General features: G+C 40.8%; 1 protein-coding gene across 2 annotated transcripts in view; it reads right to left on the reverse strand.

Moving 5' to 3' along the window:
* Nucleotides 1-17,274, reverse strand: part of LOC102794755 (sodium-coupled neutral amino acid transporter 3-like) — a 35,489-nt gene extending 18,215 nt beyond the window's left edge. The window contains exons 1-5 of one of the 2 annotated variants that reach the window (XM_006806691.3): nt 16,937-17,274; nt 2,197-2,420; nt 1,066-1,098; nt 796-889; nt 582-697 (exon numbers count right to left, since the gene is read on the reverse strand). In XM_006806691.3, the coding sequence (XP_006806754.1) occupies nt 582-697; nt 796-889; nt 1,066-1,098; nt 2,197-2,333 (380 nt within the window). In that variant the 5' untranslated portion in view covers nt 2,334-2,420; nt 16,937-17,274. The remainder of the gene's footprint in view (nt 1-581; nt 698-795; nt 890-1,065; nt 1,099-2,196; nt 2,421-16,936) is intronic. The other variant, XM_006806692.3, reaches the window with a different exon arrangement.
* Nucleotides 17,275-20,591: the final 3,317 nt, after the last annotated feature.

Consider the following 20,591-nt stretch of genomic DNA (forward strand, 5'->3'; position numbering starts at 1 on the left):
TTCTGTCTTTTCAACAAATACCATAACCAACAATAAATAAATAAATGGCCCAATCAAGCATAGAGAGCATGGGAACTCTGTCAATGAAAGGTCAAAAGACCTCCAGTGCATGTAATTGGACAGAAAATGACAACTGCAGTGGACTGTGACGTCATTAATCTGACAGACTGCACTGCTATTTTAAATGTTAAGCTGTTCTCACACACAGCACCCACATGCACTGTCTGAAGGAAGAATAACAACCGCACAGAAAAAAAGTGGTAATTTTTTGCATCTGTTACTGCAAATGTACTTGTTTACAGCACATGTAAATGAGTTCCAGTACGATCTGTCTGAGTCATTATTTATCAAACAAATGTGCCCGGTCTTGTCGGTTTCTGTATCATGATGAAGTTCTGCTGCTGGGTTAATACAAAACAATTATATTTTTCAATTAGGTGCTATTTATGAGTGACGCCGATCTCAACCTGGAATGACCTTAGAGGGAGGGAATGAATCAGGCGTGTCAGTGATGTAGTGCGGTTAACGTGCAATCAAGGAAGTAACATGTTCCTCACATCGGACATTTATGAACAACTTACAAAAACAGGACGACGCCCGCGTTGGCCATGGCATACGCAAGTCCTAGGATTCCACTACCCATGATTGCATTGCCCAAGTTGAAGACAGACATCCCGAATGAGGTTTTTCCTTCAAACTGCAACCGACAAGAGACAGAGGGCCAGAGTAAGCGTGTATTAACTTCAAGCACTTGCAGGCTTTGCGTATAATTCTAATAAAGCCGTTTGAACTTACATCTGTAAAGCGTGTCGTCTTCTTCTCCTCCACGCCTGATAAGAACTCCTGGCTCTCTGGTAGATTCGTGTCTGCATTTTCAGTCCTGTTAGGACTAACAATTACAAAAACTGTCAGAGGAGGACAAAGGAGCCGCACTAAGAGCAAAAACACTCAAATTAACAGCCTTACTGTGTTTGTGCCTTAATTTTCACAAAGAGAAAACAGGTGAGACAGATGCCACACACTTACTGTGAAACATTTTTTGCTCCTGTATTGCATCATACGTACCTAGCATTCTGGGCACTATTGGCTACAGTTTCCCTACAAGCAGCGTAGAGAGCGGTCATCCATCACCCAACGAGAGCACAAAGTGGAAAAACAACACCCAGAGTCATAATTTAATAAGAGCAATAACACTACAGTGAAAGGATTGTCTATAAATGATCGCCTGTGTCCTGGAGAGAGACGCTTTAATTATCCCATCTATTACATGGGCACAGGATACAACAAGTATTGCTAGACAGCCAGTGACATGATAATTAGGCACTGAGCTCACTCCATTATCCAGCACAAATTCCGGTACAGTAACTAAGAAGGTGATAGGAGAATATTTCGCTTAAAGGCACTTCAAAAGACATGTAATATGCATGCATTATTTGCTGTTACATGGGTTGTGCCTTCAGTCATGAGAGTCACTCTAATGACTAGGCCACAGTGACGCCACAGGCAGCAGGTTAGAATAATAACTGGAAAGAACAAACTTATCTACTGCACTGTATCTGTCTTCAATGTGTTGTGAGTATAGTGATTGAAATACAAAATTCCACCCATATACAGTATTTTGTCTTTGGACTGCCACAGGTCACTGCCACAGGTAAAGACTTCAAGTCAGAGCAACCACTGAAGAAATCAACTTATTTCATTTAAGGTAAAGAATCCATTTTGGCATTTCCCTTGACCTCTGGCATTATCTTGCTATGAGAATTTGTTCTGTTTTATTAGAGGCAATTTTGAGACCCGAGACTGATTTTTTTTTTTTAAACCTTTAAAATGTTTTAGTGATTTATTGAAACAACACCAACCTTTGACTACTAAAAGTAAGTAATAGATCATATTTACCTGTATTTTCCAAAGGCAACATGAGCAAAATAAAAGAAATCCAAATTTACTCCAAACATTGTTTTACCTTTTGTTTTTAAATGACTACTTCAGTGATAGAAGCTTCCAGATTACCTCAAACACTGATATTATTTAGGATTTGCTTGTTAAATGTAAAAACACATGACATTTTACCTTTGCAAAGAAAGAAAAGTGCATATCAACAACATAATTAAGTGGAAAAAACTGGTTAAGCATTGTTGTATATCGTTGTGCATTACTGACACAAGTATACACTGTAATAATCTATAGTATACTCACTTTTCACCGTCCTCTGCAAGTGGTGTTTTGGCTGATGCTGAGATTTCCTCCCCAGGCTCATGGCCTTTCCCATTAGGAATGGCACTCGCCTCAGCTGGAGTGTCCTCCACAGTCTCTGCTGGTTTATCCTCACTCATATCTGCTACAGTAGCTAATAATTTGTCCCTTGAAATTATGTGACCTTTTTTACTTAGAAAGTGAAGCTCTTATTTCCCTCGGTGGATCTGTAAGAGAAAAAAATAGGAGTTTAGGATGACCATTTTGCAATGAAACATCATCCATATTATAGCAGTTCTCTGGCATGTAATAACAACAAGACAATGAGAAGAATCACAGAATCACTGAGGTCATTCAAAGGTGTCTGTATCTTCAAACACCACACTCATGATTTTATCCACTGCTAAGAAGGGGATGGCAAAGACAACTCAGACAATTCAGAAAAATAATGTGAAAAATTTCAGTGAATTCAATTAAAAAAAAATTTTTTTTTAATTAACTTTTTATTAAACCACACACTGGAAATGGAAGTAAATCAAGATCAACGTGACTGTAAAACTAGCCAACATTTCCTCCTGTAATCAAAAGCAAAAATAAGCTCCCACTAAAATAGATGTTTTGGCAAGTGCCATGAATAATTAACACATCAGCTGACAGGTCTACACTCAGATGAGCATACACATCTTTTAGTTAGCTGTGACACACTGGGCTTTGCATCAGGACTCTATTTCCTGGGTATCCTGTAGTGTTTTGTTGTCTTAGCTGACCAGCTGACATGAGAGGCCCAAAAAAGCCCCAGTGACATGTATCTCCTGGTGGCTGTTGTCTAAAGCCCCCTATCTGGCTTGCCCTGAATGTTCTCCTTTGGTCTGCTGCATAAACAGCAGTGGAAGCTATGACACTGGGGGGCCACAAAGGAGGAACACACAAATGTTAAAAATCCCCAGCACTGGGATAAAAAGAGCAGAACCAGCCAAGACCAGCTACAAACCAGTTCTACCCGTCTTTGTGCCTTCATTTTTCTGCTTGTCACTTTTCTCTTGGTTTCCCCTTTTATTGAAGAGGGTTCACCATTGCCACAATGCTCAGGGGTTTCTGTACTACCATTCCTGGCAACCACTCAGCTCTCCTTCTTCTCTCAGGCTTCTTCCGTTTCACAGCCCGCTCTTTTAAATGTACCAGCTCTTTTTTTCACAAATGTTTCACCTCATCAAATACAGTGTGCGTTGAATAAACTCCTCACCTAGCAGTCCTCTGAACCTGTCCTACCAACCACATTGCTGTGAGCTTCACTGCGCAGCCAGGCCTCTTGGTATCTCTGGCTAAAGCCAGGCAACGTGGTTGGGCAGCAAAGCACAGTGCACAATGGCACATGTTGTGTGGTTTCCTGGGAACGGCTTGGAGAACAGTGGCACTATTGTGCCAGGCATCATTATACTCCTGGGGCCCCCTTGGCTGTAGTTCGCCAGGCCACTCGAGAGGCTGAAAAGGTATTTTACTGGCCTCTAATTGAAAAGATGCCACCTTGAATTCAGTAAATGCCAGTATCCTGTATTCATGCACAGTTGTAGCAGAGATGCTGACGGCAGCAATGGCAGAGGCAGGGCCACTCTCATGGGACAAATCACCGCACAGAACCACATTGCCATTCAAACAGTCTACAAATCACGAAACAGTTCAGGGAAGCCATTCAAAGACAATATGCGATGGGCTGTCCAGCTACAAGGGTTTCTCCTAAATGACCATGTGCAGCAGAGCTTGAAACAGCAGACCTGATTGGCGTGAGTTGTATCTTCGGCAATCATTATGTTCAGCAAAGGAAACACAAGACATTCTTGAAGGCAATTGAGTGAGAAGCCATAAACTGTCATGGACAACATACGATGTATACTGTGTATCCCTTACATGGTCATTAGTGAGCATGGATGTTGATAGGATTTGAAAATAGGATGTGAAAAAGCCTACATAGCCTTTCAAGCGACTGCTTTATTATCTCTGAGTCTGAACATAGTACAGACATCAAGCAGTAAAAGAAAAATCCTTGCACATGACTCAGGTGGCCTATATCTTTTTTTTCCATTACTAACATGCATGTATGCGTGTATTGTTCTTAGTTTTATGACCACACAAGCGCATATGACTACAGACAAGAAACGATGGAGTTGCAGCTCAACAGCTTGAAACCCAGTAGCCACTGAACCATTGTGATATTAAACAGTGGCAGGCTTGTGTCTACAAACTGGGATTTTCTGTAGTCTCTAGACACTATGTCATGCTAGTATGTAATATCTGTTTAGCCTGATTTCAGATCCAAGGGTTTGAAGAATTTTCAAGGTTGTTTATTTGGGTTTAAATGCCAAAGGTGGCAGCTAAAATACTACAGTACTAAAGTACTACAGTACTTAAGTAGAATTTTTGGACATCTGTCCATTACTTGAATATTTATGTTGCATGCTTAAATTTTACTCCCTACATTTTCACACAATTATCTGTACTTTGCACTACTTACATCTTTGTAACAGGCTCATTACTTTAGGTTTAACACGCTTGAGACTTATTGATTACTTTGTGCTACTGCCCAAGTTTCCACCTAAATTGGGGAAACAATACTATTAGTATGTCCATGATCGATGCTTATCACATATGACTGATGTAAACAATGTTGAAACAAAAGTTGCAAAACAACCGCACCATTTGCACTATATTATACTAGACTGCGCTATACTCAGTAGTTAGTCCATAAGATACAGATGTCCATAAGTTTTGGCAGCAGTACTTCAGCATCTAGCTAGCGCAACTGAAGAGGCGCGAGCTTATAAGGAGTCACATCTTTTAAATGCCAGGTAACTTCAAATGCAACATTTCAAACAACTCAACAAACATCAGAAAACGCTCAACATGTTTCTGTGCAGTTTGTCGCACAAGGTGTCTGCTGCTGTTATTTTAGGCCACCTGTGGGGTGTGTGATGGTTTTATAGCTGACCTCGTGTTGTTCTTTCCATGTTGGCTGTGTTTACTTTTAGCCAACCGAGGGTGGAGCTGAACTGGTTAGAGATCGAACAAACCTGAGCAGGCTGGGCTCAGGAGGCTTTAAAGCATTTAAAGCTGTTTTCCATTCACCAGCTCAGGTGATTTAAATGTACTGACAAATATATATGGCTGATACACGGCTTATCTGATTTACTTAATAAAAATCTTCAGCATCACTCAAAGACTGTCTGTGGTCTCCTTTGTTTGTCACACGCAGAACTGGGTTCTGGGTTCAAATCCTATACCACCATATAAAACCAGGAATATCTTTACAAAACTTCAAATTAAGCAAAAAATTGTAGACAGAAAAAAATTAATTTAACTAAACAACAGAAGGCCCATGTAGGAAGACTAGTATTTCCACATTGCTTTCCAAAAATCCTTAATCCTATGCAAGACTTAATGCCACATTGTGATGCTCTTGGTGGGAGTAAATGAGTCTTTTCACAGCAACTGCAGAGGCTATGTTTATTCAAGCCCTCATCTAAAGCATCACCTCCGTTTGCCAACACACAGTGAGTGTGTCTGCCTCCATTCGCTGGCTCTGACGTAAGCAATTTTGCAGCAAGACGTCATCCCAGGAGGATGGAAGCAGAGCCAGACAGTTTTTGCTGATTGTTATTCCCGAGTGATACCTGAATCAAATAGCACTGATTCACCCTAAAGTATCGCTGTGCTTGTGTGAATTTGTGTTTGCAGTCAATTTAGTGTGTACTGTAATTAAATGTGTGGCTCTCTAGGCGTCTTGGTGGGTGGTGGGGGTGTTTATGTAATGAGTAATCTCGAACTGTAATACTGCTGCTGCTGCCGCGGCTTGATGACATTCTAACAGGCCCGGGGGCCATATGAGCCTTCTTAATTGAGTCCCCAGTGTAATTTTTGAGGCTCTTAATCTGTTGAAATGTGTCTGACATTCAATGACTGTTTTTTACACCCAGGTCCAGTAAAGCAGACCTAAGATGTTTTAAATACTATAAGAAAGCAGGATGTGAATTATCATATCTATGTTGGTCATATAAAAGCTGACAAATCAACTATGCTGTGCAAAAGTCTGAGTCAATCGTCATTTCTTTGTATTTTGTTGGGAAAATGTGAAATAGTTACAGAGATTTGTTAAAAGATCTACAAGCACATATGGGGTTTGAGGCAAAACAGAGTTTGTAAAATTCTAACAAACTTTGGTAAGACCATCTTTGTTTTTCAACACATTCTGAACTCTCTTAGGAAAGCTTTTGTGGAATTACTTTCTTCAGGAACAGCTCTCCATGCTCCCTGAAGGACATTCAAAGCTTACCTTTGGATCTTGGCAGCGTTTTGTTCTTTTCTCTGTCAATATGATCCCACTCTGCTTCAATAATGTTGAGGTCTGGGTTCTGGGGAGCCCAGTCTACGACTGATAGTGCTCCACTGTGTGTTTCTCTATGGTATGCTTATCCTGCATGCTGAAAATTGCCAATCAGACGCTTTCCAGATGATGTTGTATGGTGGATCAAAATCTGATGATACTTTTCTGAGTTATTTTCCTTGACACAATCTCAAACACCACTGGCTGAAATGCAGCCCCAAAACTATGACAAATTTTCCCATTTGCTGACATTAATGTATCACTAAAAATGTTAAACAAAAGGAAAATGAAAGTGTGCTTGATTACTCATTAAATGCTCTTGACTATTTTGTAATAATTTGTGTCCTGGAAAAATGACAGGCAGCAAATATCTCATCCTGTTCTGTCCATGAATGTAAAAAGATTTCCTGGAGCTTAAGAGATTACACATGCCCATAACTTAACTGATGAGCTGCTAATAAGTCTATCAGCTAACAGTTTACTTTAAAACAATGAGTTCAGATTTGGTACCTCTGAAAGTCAGGATGATAAAAATGATCAGATTAGGGTCCATCTCTTTAAAGCAGGAAATGAGGATCAAACAGCTCAGGTCACTCCTGTATAAAAATAGCTGCTGACGAGGGAATAGCCTAAGTGTAACCTCACATCATGTCACACATAAAGCTGTGTTTAAGTCCTCTGAATGTGCCACTGCACACAGCAGCTGCCTCAAATCAGCAGAAAATGCTTAACTAAAGCATCCAACAACCATCTGTTGGTGTTCTGGTGTTCACATAAAGGTAAAATTTTCACAGATACACAACCACAAAGCATATGGAGCTTAATAATGGAAAAATCTCATGCTGTTATTGAATGAAGCAAACCCTCCAAACAGCTACAGGGAGAAAATAAAGATATTTATGATAGAAAAGCATAAGAGGCCGGTGTAGAATTTACCTTGCACTAAACATGGCTTTTTAAAGTCCAATATCGATGGTCATACAAAATCCTCGGTAGTTTAAATATGAAAGCTACTCAGTCCTATTTACTAGTATTTCATTATTAATATCTAATGATTTTTAAAAGACATCTGTTTTCTTCCACTTATCCAGTTCCATCCATCCCAGCTGCCAAAGGCTGATCCCCAATCTGTCGCAGACCTAATGCAGAAACAACCACTTGCACCCACAGGCAATTTAGGATTACCCATCAACCTAACATCATGTCTTTGGACAGAGAGAACATACAAAGCCCCCAGGCTGGAATTAAACCCACTCCCTTCTTGCTGTGAGGCAAGAGTGGAAACCACTGCACTGGCCAGATACAAACAGAGAACATATTTTCTGCTCTCCAAAGGTAGAGCACTAGCTCCCCTTTTCAGATGCTTTTAGCTTGTGTGGCGATGTCTGATAAACCTTAAAAGATCCCATAATAAAGCATTATGGACTTTCTATTTGTTGTACATTTTGATGCCCTAACTGATAAAAATTAAAATAAAGTAAAAACCTTTTTGTCAGTTTGACTGCTTCTGTAGTTTCTGCACTCTGTCTTTGTATGGCAGCAGAGTTTCTATAGTACTTCACTGTAAGCAGAGTAAGTATTGTCTTCGGCACATCGCAGATGAGTTGGCTTGCTTTTCTATGACTGGAGTAGTTTTGCTGCTATTCAATTAACGCTCAGAAAGAATGAAATATTCCCAACACAACATGCACAAGGGTTGAAAATCTTGTGTTAACTGTCTTCAGGCCTCTCATTACCACTGCCCCCATGAATACTGGCATCCTCTGCTTCTGTTTCCTTACAGGTTGTTTTCCTGACCTCTCTCTCTCTGCAGCAGGCCATGAAGCACTACTGTGATTAGCCGGCAGGGAGAATAGGAGATTAACTTCTGACTGACAGATTTGTACGTGAGCTTCTGAGATGCTCCTCATATCCAGCGTTCCTATAAGCTGCTGTGAGACACACACGTCAGAGACTATAATACCACACCGGATGTGGTCCTAGATTAGCAGTGCACTTTAATATACACTGAGGTAGAAGGCATTATATCACAGCAAATGTTTCATTGGGAATCTCTAATCATGATCATTTTGACTGTTTAAAGCAGCAAAAAAACACTGCAAAAATTTCTCCTTTAAACTACATTTGAAACAGAAGAGTGGACGATGAGTAGGAATGCACTAATTTAATAACACTCACTATTTTAACCAACTGTTACCGATGTTTGGCCGACATATGATGTGTGCCAATAAAGTCTGAAAGATGAACTTCTGTCAGTAAAATAATCTGCTTCACATCAAAACATTCCTCAGTAGTAGTAGTAGCATTAGCACGGAGAATCATGTACAATTTGTGAAAAATCATAGGAAACATCTGTACAGATTTTTTGAATTTAATAATAACTATCCTGAGTATGTATTAGGCTATCTAAGCATGGTGACAGTTGCTCAGAGGTTGTCAGGTTTTATCTTAGTAAAGCTGGCTCTATTGCTCCATACCCAGCTAGTATAACACTGGCTTTGGTCAGCAACCTTTAAAATCTTGGACCCACGCCTTGGCTTGATGTATGGGTCTCCCCTGTATTAAAGAAACAGACACTGATCAAGGTTGAGAGTGCCTGACTGAATAAAACTGATAAACTGATACTGATAAACTACCACATTTTGAGACCTGAAATCAATCTGTATCATTTTACTTCATCTGCTAAAAACTATTAGTCAGGCAAAGGAAAAGCACTAGCTACACCCTCCCACATAGCAAAATTGGTATGGCCCAGATCTGGCCCACACAATGTGCTTACACATGTTCCGCATACCACAAGGAATGACGACCCTTTGGTGGCCCAGATCAGGTTTGCCAGAGGTGGCACAAGGCCAGTTGCAGACACACTGCTGGCCCTGTGCTGGCCCAGAACAGTTTCAGCTCTGGCCCCAGATGTCAGCCTAATGACTACCTTAATCAAGCCATGTAATAACAACATGTGCCGCAACATAATAGTGCAAAAGTAACATGACAAAACTCTGTTCAGACAGAGAAACGACTGATTCTTATTTAGCGCTTTTCTACTCTCCCGGATAACTCAAAGCGCTCTACACAACATGCCACATTCACACAGACTTTCTCTACACTGAGTGCTTCCTAACTACATTCATACACATTCACACTCTTGACAAGCAGACTGGAGGAGCCAGGGATCGAACTACTAACCTTCTGTTGGTGACTTGCTTTATCTCCTGAGCTACAGCCACCCAGTGGTCAACAGCAGTAAAACCTCACTAGGTTTTGGATAAAGTGTACACTCACAGACCTGTCAAGCCTGCATTTGAAACGTTGGCTACCATAGCAGTATAGCATTGCAACATGGCATTTGGGTCTTCTAACTAAAATAGGAAAATAGGAACATAAATAGTGCCATCATTGCCAGACCTGGCCCACATCTGGTTGGCATACACCCTGCCATGAAACCAGTCAGTCAGAAGCGCCAGCTTGATGCCGGATCCTGTTTTCTATTGGCCTGGGCCACATAAACCAAACCATAATCGGGCCAGGTATGGCATGCCATCACATAAACAGTGTCATCTACGCCAGGCCTGGCCCAGATCTGGATGACATACCACTTACCATGCCAGAAGTCAGCCAGCAGTGCTGGCTTGACACCAGATCCGGGCCAGACCTGTCTGCTATGTGGGTTGCCTCTTTACCTTTTTCAACTGAGAAAACCTGCATTACATGACAGCGGTATAACAGAAACAATTAAAAATATTTCAAAATAACCAAACCTTCGGTTGAAACCTAAAATGGAAATGCTATTACACCATTTAGTACCTTGTGATATGCCAGCATGGGGGCACCAGTGTGGTGACTCAGTGGAAATGAAATTTATTTATAGACTCACCCAACACTTTCTGTCACTTTGCCTCAACTTTAACACTGAACACCCTACAGACTGGAAGCGACAGTCAAACAACAACCACACAGAGAAGAGAGCACTGTGAGCTTCAGACCAATGCAAGCAGGACTCTAGATAAAGAAATAATGGCTACAGGGATGGGTTTACGGCATACTGTATATAAAGATGTAATTTCCTGCCACTTCACAGAAATAAACCCATAATATGTACGCTCTTAGCTTGGTATTGCGGGTGTGCCACGAGTTGGGACTTGGTACCACTTCTCCAGCTTTCATCATAAATGCACGTGACATCACCAGTGCAAGATGCAAGAACACTAAAGCACAAAATTGTACTCCATCAGAAAAGGGTGAAACAGATGATGAGGATTTGTTCAGACTGGTAGTAGCCATCCACAGGGCAAATAACACCTCAGAATTTCAAGTAACTACTTGAGAAATAAATTTGCACTGCAAATACAAAGATCACTATAGTGCAGAAAGGAACTAAATCACCTCAGCCCTACTTTGTTGATGCATTTCTATAATTACTGCTTATGTAATATTGAAAAGATTCCAGTTCCTAGTACAATGTTCCTGTAGTATCACATACCTGTGCATTTCCTTTAAAAGGTGCAAAAAAAAAACCTATTTACATAATGAAGGTTATTGTACCTATAATCTGCAAAATCTCTGATCAAGCAGACTTCCTTCTCTTCCTTCTCTTGTTTTCCCAATCCTCTATCAAACACGTGCATTTGGCTCAGCAGATAATTATATTTTGGCTCAAGGCTGTGATGCATGTTTGATGCTTAGTGGTTTGGTGCTTGGCATAATAAATTACTTTCGCTGACTTTTGTTGACTTAACATGGGTAATGTGTTTGGATACGAGAGAGGTGCATCCAAATAGAAAGCACAAAAAGCTCATTCTCTAACATTACCACCTATGAGGACCATATTTCTCTTGAGGTGCAAAGCAGCTTTAAATACTTGACAGATTAATAAGCATCTGTAGTGTCTTCTGATCTGAATGTGATCCAATCCCTGTGGCTTGGTGGCTCACAATACGCTACATCGTCTTTACAGAGCATAGGAGCACAAAAGTGAGATGGTTTGATAAAATACTGCAAATAAATGGTTAATAAGCACAATTTTTATAAAGAATACAATTGTTGTCCAACTTTATTGGGCTTATGCCCTAAGCGAATAAACTTTCATACGATGTGAGGATATAATCAAACTATTTATCAGATGGCAAGTGTATTTTGAGGACACCTAAAGATGCATGCTCAATCATCCAGGTAAGTAAATCCCAAAAGGTTGATTCTGTTCATCTGGATGTAGCATTTAGCTAGCACAATGGGAACTTACATGCAGCTTTGGTTGTTGTTTAGCCAGCGTGTTGTCAGTGCAGTACAGTGCCCCTGAGAGGCCAAACAGACTGTAACTTAAGAAAACACCAGCAATAAGAAAAATGCTGCAAAAGCACACAAAACACAACGGAAATAGGAAAAACGAAAACAGAAACAGTAAAAAAGAAAACAGAAGTAGGAAAAAACAGATTTCCAAAAGCACAAGGGAAGTGTTTCTGGGGTTATTGTCTCCCCAGAAACACTTCCTTCTTCTTTCGGAAATCTGTTTTTTCCTATTTCCGTTGTGTGCTTTTGCAGCATTTTTCTTATTACTGGTGTTTTCTTAAGTTACAGTCCATTTGGCCTCTCAGGGCCACCGTAGGGTACATAAACGAGAGGGTTGCAAAGATACTCTGCTGACAATAAGTAATTGCGACAATACTGGGAATAAATAAACATGCTTAAACATTTTATAAACAAAACGTTCAGGATATCCTCAACAACTCATCTCAGTATCGCTGTCATCAGACAGAAGTGACCTTCAGGAATCATCGACTGGTATCAGACTCCTTTCACAAAGATTTACAGCTTCCTCCAGAGTACGCTTCGTGGTCCCATATATCCCACAATTCATAGCGCGGCGGTGGGTGTGAATAATTTTGCCGCATGTTTAATAACGAAGAACATTAAAACATTGCTGTTGGCCGCATGTTGGCAAAGTTGTGTGACATTAGTGATGTTAGTACTTACAGTGTTAACTTGGTTTTAAAGCCTATATATATATATATATATATATATATATATATATATATATATATATATATATATATATCATAATAATCTGACAATAATATAATATTGTCCATATTATATTTACATTACCACAGTGAGATGATTTTAATCTCATGAACAACATTAGCTAATTGTTATTTGCTAACTACTCTTAAATGACTGTTCAGTACAGAAATGAAGCCCAACAATCATGTTTTACAGTCCCGTGGCCTCAGCCTCAGATACTCAACTAATCAAAGTGATGTCATGACAAAACATTTTTCTCCTTCATTTCTGTCAAACAAAGCTGTATGTAACGTTTCTCACGGTTAGTATCATGGTTGCTAGGCAACCTGAACAGCCGTCCCATTTCACAAGCCTCTCACTTCTGCACTTCTCGTACTTATAGTACGCGCCGTATGCAGTACGCGTAGTGCGCGTACTTCAAGCGTGCAGACCCTGAAATGGGACACAGCCATTGACAGCTGAGGTAAACAGCAGCCATCTTAGTTAGGATAGACACTGGAAAACAAAATTCAGTCGACTGCAATCTGCAATCTACTGACACCTAGTGGTGGTATTTTACACACTGTAATTTTAAGCAGGGTCGGGAACAATTCACTTTTTTTGGTAAGTTATGAGAATGCGGTTTAAAATTGTTTATGTTTATCCATGAAAACATCAGGGTCTGTAGTTTAGACTTTATTTATTAATTAAAAACTCTGTTTTGGATTTTTTGTACTTTGTAAAGAACACAAGGGATGTACAGAAGCGTTAAGACTACAGCCACGAGATATACTATGATTGATATGAGATGACTTCTCTTTGTCAACCACTTGCCTGATGATGGTTTAATGCAAATGTTGCAAATAGTGTGTCTGAGTCTGCTTGTGATACCAAGAATGTCTTTTCCTTTCTTATGTACCTGTTTATTAAATACATGTGCAAACTGGTTTGGTTGCCAACATAGGTTAAAAGACAAATATACAGTATATAAATGATAGAAAACCATACAGGCAACATATGACTTTTTGTCTCTTCACAAACTTTTGTTGCTCAGTATCTCAAACAGCAGATTGGCAAGGGACTAAGCAACGAGGACAGCACGTACACAGCAGAGGACATCATCTATATAATGCCTTCCATGCAGACATCCCTCATCGCCACACTTTTCAATGCCAGCTCAGTCTTCTCTTTATCATTTGTCCCAAAACAAAGAACCATCCTCTCCTGGCATCTGCTACCCGTCTCTCTCCTGTTTCCTCCTCATCACATGGCGATGCAAGTGTGGGGGGGAAAGAGTGCATTCATTCAGCTGCAAGTACAACTCATGCAGTGTGTGACCACCAGGGTGGATATTGTACTGCTGACCATGTCACATGCCACAGCACCATGAAAGTCCAAATCCCAAATGTCCAAATGATGGAGAACTCCAGGGCACAGTGGGCACACAATGTAATCAGATCAATGTAAGGCTTAAGAATTAAATCCCTTATAGAAATTCGCAGAGCACAGTGGTCAGTGATGGAAAATGAGCAAAAATGCAGTTCTAGGTGTAACATACTCAGAATTTAGGGGCTTCTAAGTTGGACAACTGGTAAGATTTTCCTCTGTGTGTCCTACTGAAATGTTCTTGCCAATTTAATAAAACCCTGTGATCACCTAAAGTCCACTAACAGAACTCACTGGCAGTGGTTCTCAAACTTGATACTGGGAATTTGGGGGGTAAAAATCCCACAGAACAAAATTATTTCCATCTTTGTGTGGTCCTTTTTTTTAAACTAATGGTTGTTTTTTTTTACTCTTTTCTGAACAGCTTACAAGTCAGAAATCAGACATTCACCCAAAGGGTGAAAAAGAATCCACATTACAAACCAATCAATATATTATTATACACACAGCTGCACCTTTCCAAAACCAGGCATGAATTTAAGCAAATATAAAATTTCAATTAAACTGGCAGTGCCTCGTATGAGGCATTGGTTTAGACTCTTCTCAATCCACTCTTAATTACTTAGTTTGGTATAATTATTTTCTCTTCTTAGAGCTCATCTATTGGGCTGGCATTTATCCCAAGTGGTCTGACCTTATGCAAGCTGTAAATCATCTAAAATACCCTTCAGGACATGTGCAGGTAGTTTTCAATAAACCTGTCTGCACTTTGAAAATGCAGTAATGCCGTGACTGATGACACCTTAACCACAGGACCTCCTTGCCTATGAATGTAAGTCTGCATACTATAATGAGAACTAATATTAACTACAGACTGATGGTATATCTGATGTACATTTGTAGTCAATAAGGTGAGAAGTTCCAGTGTAAAGCATGTGCACTCAAAACACAACAAAGCTCATCATTTTACCAAGAATAAACCCATGAAACTCACAAAATACAGAACTGATCATTAAAAGGCAAAATGAATATCTATTTGTGACTGTGGAGGGGAAAGGGTTAAGCAAATTCTTTAGTTTATCCCTTTCTTTAAGACCAAAATCAAATCTCTCAAGACCAGACAGTGGCTCAGGTCCTTTCATAGTTTAATACTATTGACAAAGTCACCGCAGGGTGCTGCTTTCTTCTCACGGTGAACTACATTGCCTTCTAAGACTGAGAAATCCCTCTATGTTTTCTTTTCATTTTTGCACATGTAAACCAATACTTCTCCAGGATCTGAATATACTTCTCACAGACGCAGAGCTTTGATCATATTAAACAAGAACTTAGTAAAGTCCTCTGTCTGCATCTGATCTAATAATGAAGAGAAAAAGAGGGCAGTGAAGGAGTTGTCAACATCTCTGATCCAATAACTGGAGTTTGAAAGACAAGAAACACAAATATTGATAGACACTTGAATCACTTTACAGTAGAGGACCATTCAGAGGTGTGAATGGAGGCCACGAACACATTTACGCGGCGCTCCTCATTCTTTCACATTTGTCTTCTCAATCGATGTATTTTATAGTCAATCTGAGGGGCAGTGACATTTACATCACAGAGTCTTTTCAACCTCCATTTCAATAATCAGTGCTGTATGCATGTATGTGCACACGTGCATGTGCTTACACGCACACAAATACAATCTGACCAAGTCAAATGGAGGTTTTTAATCACACAGCAGCTCAAAAGCTCAGCACACACAATGTCACCGGGGGCTGGATCAATCTGTTAACAGTGTGATTTAATTCTGGGATGGGGTGGGAGACTGCCCTCACATGGACCAGAAAGAGGAGTCAGTCAATTGTAACATCAGTGGCCAAGTAGGCTACACATGAGCTCTTGACAGCCCGCTCCAGCCTGCTGAGTCCAGCAGTCACAGTTTCACCTGCTGCCCTCAAGCCCCTGAAGTGACTCATCATGGAGGAGAGAATGACTGAAGACTTTTCCTGCAGGTCACCCCAGAAAACCTGCCGCTGCTATTGAGTTATTAGAATTTTTTACACAAACGCTTATAGTACGGATTAATGCATATCCTTAATATCATTCTGTGCACGCATGATAGAAAGTATCCATATCGTGTTAAACAAACAGAGGTAATGCACATGTGTAGCACAGCCCAAAAACATCAGTTACGGAGTTATTACTGCATATATGCATGTGATGTGCAGCATTCTCTGTTTCCCCACTTCCTCCTCAGAATTGGCATGCAATCAGAAGTGTTAATTATGCCTCTCAGGCTGGCAAAGATCACCAAACACCAGGACCAGATGGCACCTGTAGCCACACTGTGACAGTGCGAGCCAGCTGTGGATGCCTTGCAAGTTTGACTGAAATATATAACACACATCCAGATTAAACAGCCAGAACCAGTAAAATCCAACCTAGTCGCTAAAATCTAAGGCATTAAAACGCAATTCCTAATCCCGAGCGCCATATATATGCAATAAAAATAGAAAATTAATCAGTGTAGAGTTTAGTTGGGCTTTAAGTTTGCAGTGGCCATTAAAAAATAGAGTCAGGGAATTTAAAGTGAATACCATCCTTTAAAAAAATAAAATAAAATTCTCCCATTTTTTGCTGGAGGAAAAAAAAAAATCTGTCTCCTGAGGAATATGTATGCAGTCTGTAGTTCTACGAGGATAAGCCCTGAGGAAGAAAGTAGCCTACTTGGTGAGTCTGTGTAGCCCAAAGGGTGGCACAGGATCTCAATAGTAATGTCATCTGTCTGTCGCATGTTACTTGAATGAAAGAACCCAACAGCGTCATCGAGCAGCATATCCATGTTCTGTCTATCTGCATGCACAGAGAGCATCGTTTTTCTTTTACCTGAGCGAAGTCTAACATTTCCATCTCTACAACGTGAGAAAACACGCTCGTTGCTAAGTTTAACACACCGAGAGGGCTACAAATCAAGGTTACGGCAGATTTCCATTGCCTTACCAGAGAAGTACCAATGCCCTCCTCCAACTCCAAATATCTCCACACGAATCCTGCCTCCGCTCGCCTCTGCCTGCCTGCGCGTTGACAGCCTCTGTCCCGCTACGTCCGACCGCCTTGCCTCCCGGCTGCCTTTCTGTCATGTGTTTCCCGATGAATTCTTCTCGTAATCTTCTCAAAAGTGGGATGTGAAGAGTGTTCGGGTTCCGCCTACTGCATGCACAGCGACACAAATCAAATTCTTGTTGTGTATGCTGCGAGAGCGCGCCGGGTCGCGAGACACCCCCCTCGTCCTCCTCCTCCTCGTGCTCCTCCTGGACTCTGTTTGGCACGCACCTTTAATCGCGCGGAAATGATGACCAGCACGAGATGGGTTAAAACGTCACACCCGCTGGCATTAAGATGTTGTGGATACGCGGTGTTGGTTGTGGTTTATGTTTCATGTTTATGCATTTCTCATCACCGTGCCTGCGTGCGCGCGGTGAGACAAAGAGATCGTGAATGAACAGAGGGAGCCGACACATAGATTTGTTTACTCAATTTAATTGCGTCTCCTTTAATTGCCTCCAAAAGAAAATATAATGAAATTTTAACCAATTGCAGCGTCTCCCGTTTGAAACGCCATCAGCAACGTAAAACAGCATCCTCGACTATTTGCCACCAGCGCTGCTTACGCACACGGTCGACGCAAGCGCTATTTCTAGGTCACCGGCAGTAGCGCGTTTTGATGTCACACGGCTCCGGGGATCGTCTCCTTTCTCCCTCTTCCAGCTCACGTTCACAGGATAGGTCACACACACACCTGAGGTAAAATTAGACGAGGTGCCTCTTCCCTCGGATGCCTCTGACTGTATGTGTGTTGGTGATTTACTGGGGAAAAAAAGACTAATTTATGGGCAATTTATATTAATTTTCTATAAGCTTTAAATGTATTTCAAAGTCTCTCCACAATAAACGCCATGCAAGCCTCCATTTTTTTTTGAAGCTGTACAGCACTGAGCCCTGACCTTGTGGAAAAGACAGGACATTTAACCCCACTGTGCATCTCCTCTGGGGATGACCCAGTGGGGAACAGCTACCCATAGAGGCAAGGGCCAGAGATGCTGAGAAAGTGGCTTGTGGATCCCAGAAGGTCAGCAGAGGAGCGCAACAGATGTATGCTATGGTACATCAAAGAGTGAACCCCATGAGTGTGTGCATCAATGTATATGTTTTATATGTATATGTTCCCTTTCCCATAAATGAGGGGCTAGTATATTAACTAATGAGGAGGATGCAAAGGAAATGCAGCCACTGATTCCAGAGGGACAGCAATTCATTTAGCTCCCTCTGTTCTTCCTTCTTTTAAGAATGCGGTCTCACCTTGCCTCACCTTATCTGTCTGCTAACAAGATGAAGTGCACACAGTGCTCCGAGAGCGAGGTGTAACCATAGAAACTGCTTGTGCCAAAGGTTTGTTTCACATGTTAGATGAGCACTGACAAGAGATACTAATGAAATTAACCCAAAAGTATGACAGTAATTAATTCATCTCAGCCAATCTGAACAGAGAGAGCAATTACATGGTTAATTATAAGGTAAGTCATTAAATAACTGCACTGAAATTGGTAACAAACACAGCAGAGCACGAAATGGACTGGTTCTTACTTGAAACTTTTCAGCTCCAGCACTGAAAGCACTTTATACAACATGTCTCATTCACACAAGCATTTTCTACAACTAACCGCTTTCTATTTAACATTCACACTCCAATGAACATATCAAAGAGCAAGTTGGGGTTCAGGGTCTCACCCAAGAATACTTAGGCATGCCACCTGGAAATTGAAGCAGCCAGCGATCGAACCACCAACCTTCCAATTCGCTGCTGCTCAACCTCCACAGCTACATCCAGAGGTTTAAACAAGTTTTGGAGACAGTATTCCACGGACATCCTTTCAATCAGCACTGACTAAGCATGTGGTTACTACCAGCTATGCTCAGATGTCATTTGCAGTCTAAAACCTTTCAGCTTAAATACTTGAGATGCATATGAATTGATAGGTTGCAGTTATTTGCTTTTGGCTTGAAGATAACTTGTTTTGTTGGCAGAAAAGCTCCCGACAAACAGCAAATAAGAATATCTTCTGGCTGCCTGCCTTCTTTGTCTCTCTGGCCAAAGTTGACAGGTGAACTTGGATCAACAAATTGTTGTTCTGGCTCAGACACCAACAAACATCACACAGACTAACATGGTAGTTTTTTCACAATAACAATAATAATCAAATAAAGTGTATTTTCCAATTAGCGAGATTACAGTACATTATAAGGAGCTTAATCAGATTCTGCTTTTAAACTATGGAGCTGTCACAGTTTGCTCACAGGACTGAATTGAAAAAGTTCAAAGATTTTAATGAACAAATTCTGATTAATCACAGGTGAGTAGAAGCGATAATTCAAAGTTACAGAGACTGATCAAGCAAAGGGTTTCAATCCCTAGTCCATAAATCACAAAGGTCATTTAGCCTGTAAATGTTCACCATTTTCACAGGTTGCGGTTTCTGGTAAGTTGACACCGATGCAGTTTCTGGTAAGTTCTCATAGTCTCTCACAGGTAAGGATACAGGTAGGGATTCAGTGTTTTCCACAGACCTGTACACAATAAGCATACTCAGATTTCACATGTTTGAATCCAGATGACTCTTTCTTCATGTGGCCGGGGAGGTTTCTGTCACAAAACGGCTGTGTGCAGGTAAGAGAAGGACCCAAACGCAAACTCGCAGAGATGAAAAGTAAACTAAAAAAAAAAACACAGCTTTATTGCTGGCGTGGTGGGACACAAATCTAAACTGGGAAAACTAAGGCACAAGGAGACACAGGGAAAATCAGACACAAGGAAAATCTCAGCTATGAGGGAGACTACAACACTGACAAAGAGAAACACGGGGCTTAAATACACTGAGGAACAATGAGGGAAATGAGACACAGAAGGAGAGCACAGCTGGGAGTAATTAGGCTGGACGAGACAAGGGAAGCAACACTAGAAACACTGACATGAGACATGGACCTTCAAAGTAAAACAGGAAAAACACTGACTGAACTCTAGACATGTAAACTTAACAGACTGGGGAGACAGAACATAGGGACCTGAAACATGGGACAGAAAGACACCACGTAAGCACAACATGCAACACAGGAAGCCATATAACAAAACCTAAGAACTATAACCACAATAACCATAAACAAACCAGGACCTCTCTAAAATAAAACATGACTACATGAACTTGACAACAAAAGACATGCAGACATGAAACGCATAAAGGACAAGGGAGACTTAACACAGGGGTAGAAAACACGAGGGGAATCTAATAAACAAATGAACTTAGATAACTTAATGAACTTAAACATAAAACATAAACATCAAAATAGACTAAAACTCAAAACACTGGGTCAAAAGACCCAGGATCGTAACAGTTTTACACAGGTAAGGCAGACTGGCACAACCAATTCAAAATCTGCAGCAGAGGAGAGTCAATATGGTAAATGAATAGAATTACTGCGCAACAAGAAAACAAGCTTCAATCACCAGGAGATCTCAGTGTCAACAACCCAGCAAGAAGAGGAGGACCAAGGTCATATACTGTAGGCAAGTAGAAGTGGAAATCAGGTGTGCGGGGAGAAA

The sequence above is a fragment of the Neolamprologus brichardi genome, chromosome 5 (assembly GCF_056152115.1).
Source record: "Neolamprologus brichardi isolate AB-2024 chromosome 5, ASM5615211v1, whole genome shotgun sequence".
Classification (NCBI taxonomy): domain Eukaryota; kingdom Metazoa; phylum Chordata; class Actinopteri; order Cichliformes; family Cichlidae; genus Neolamprologus; species Neolamprologus brichardi.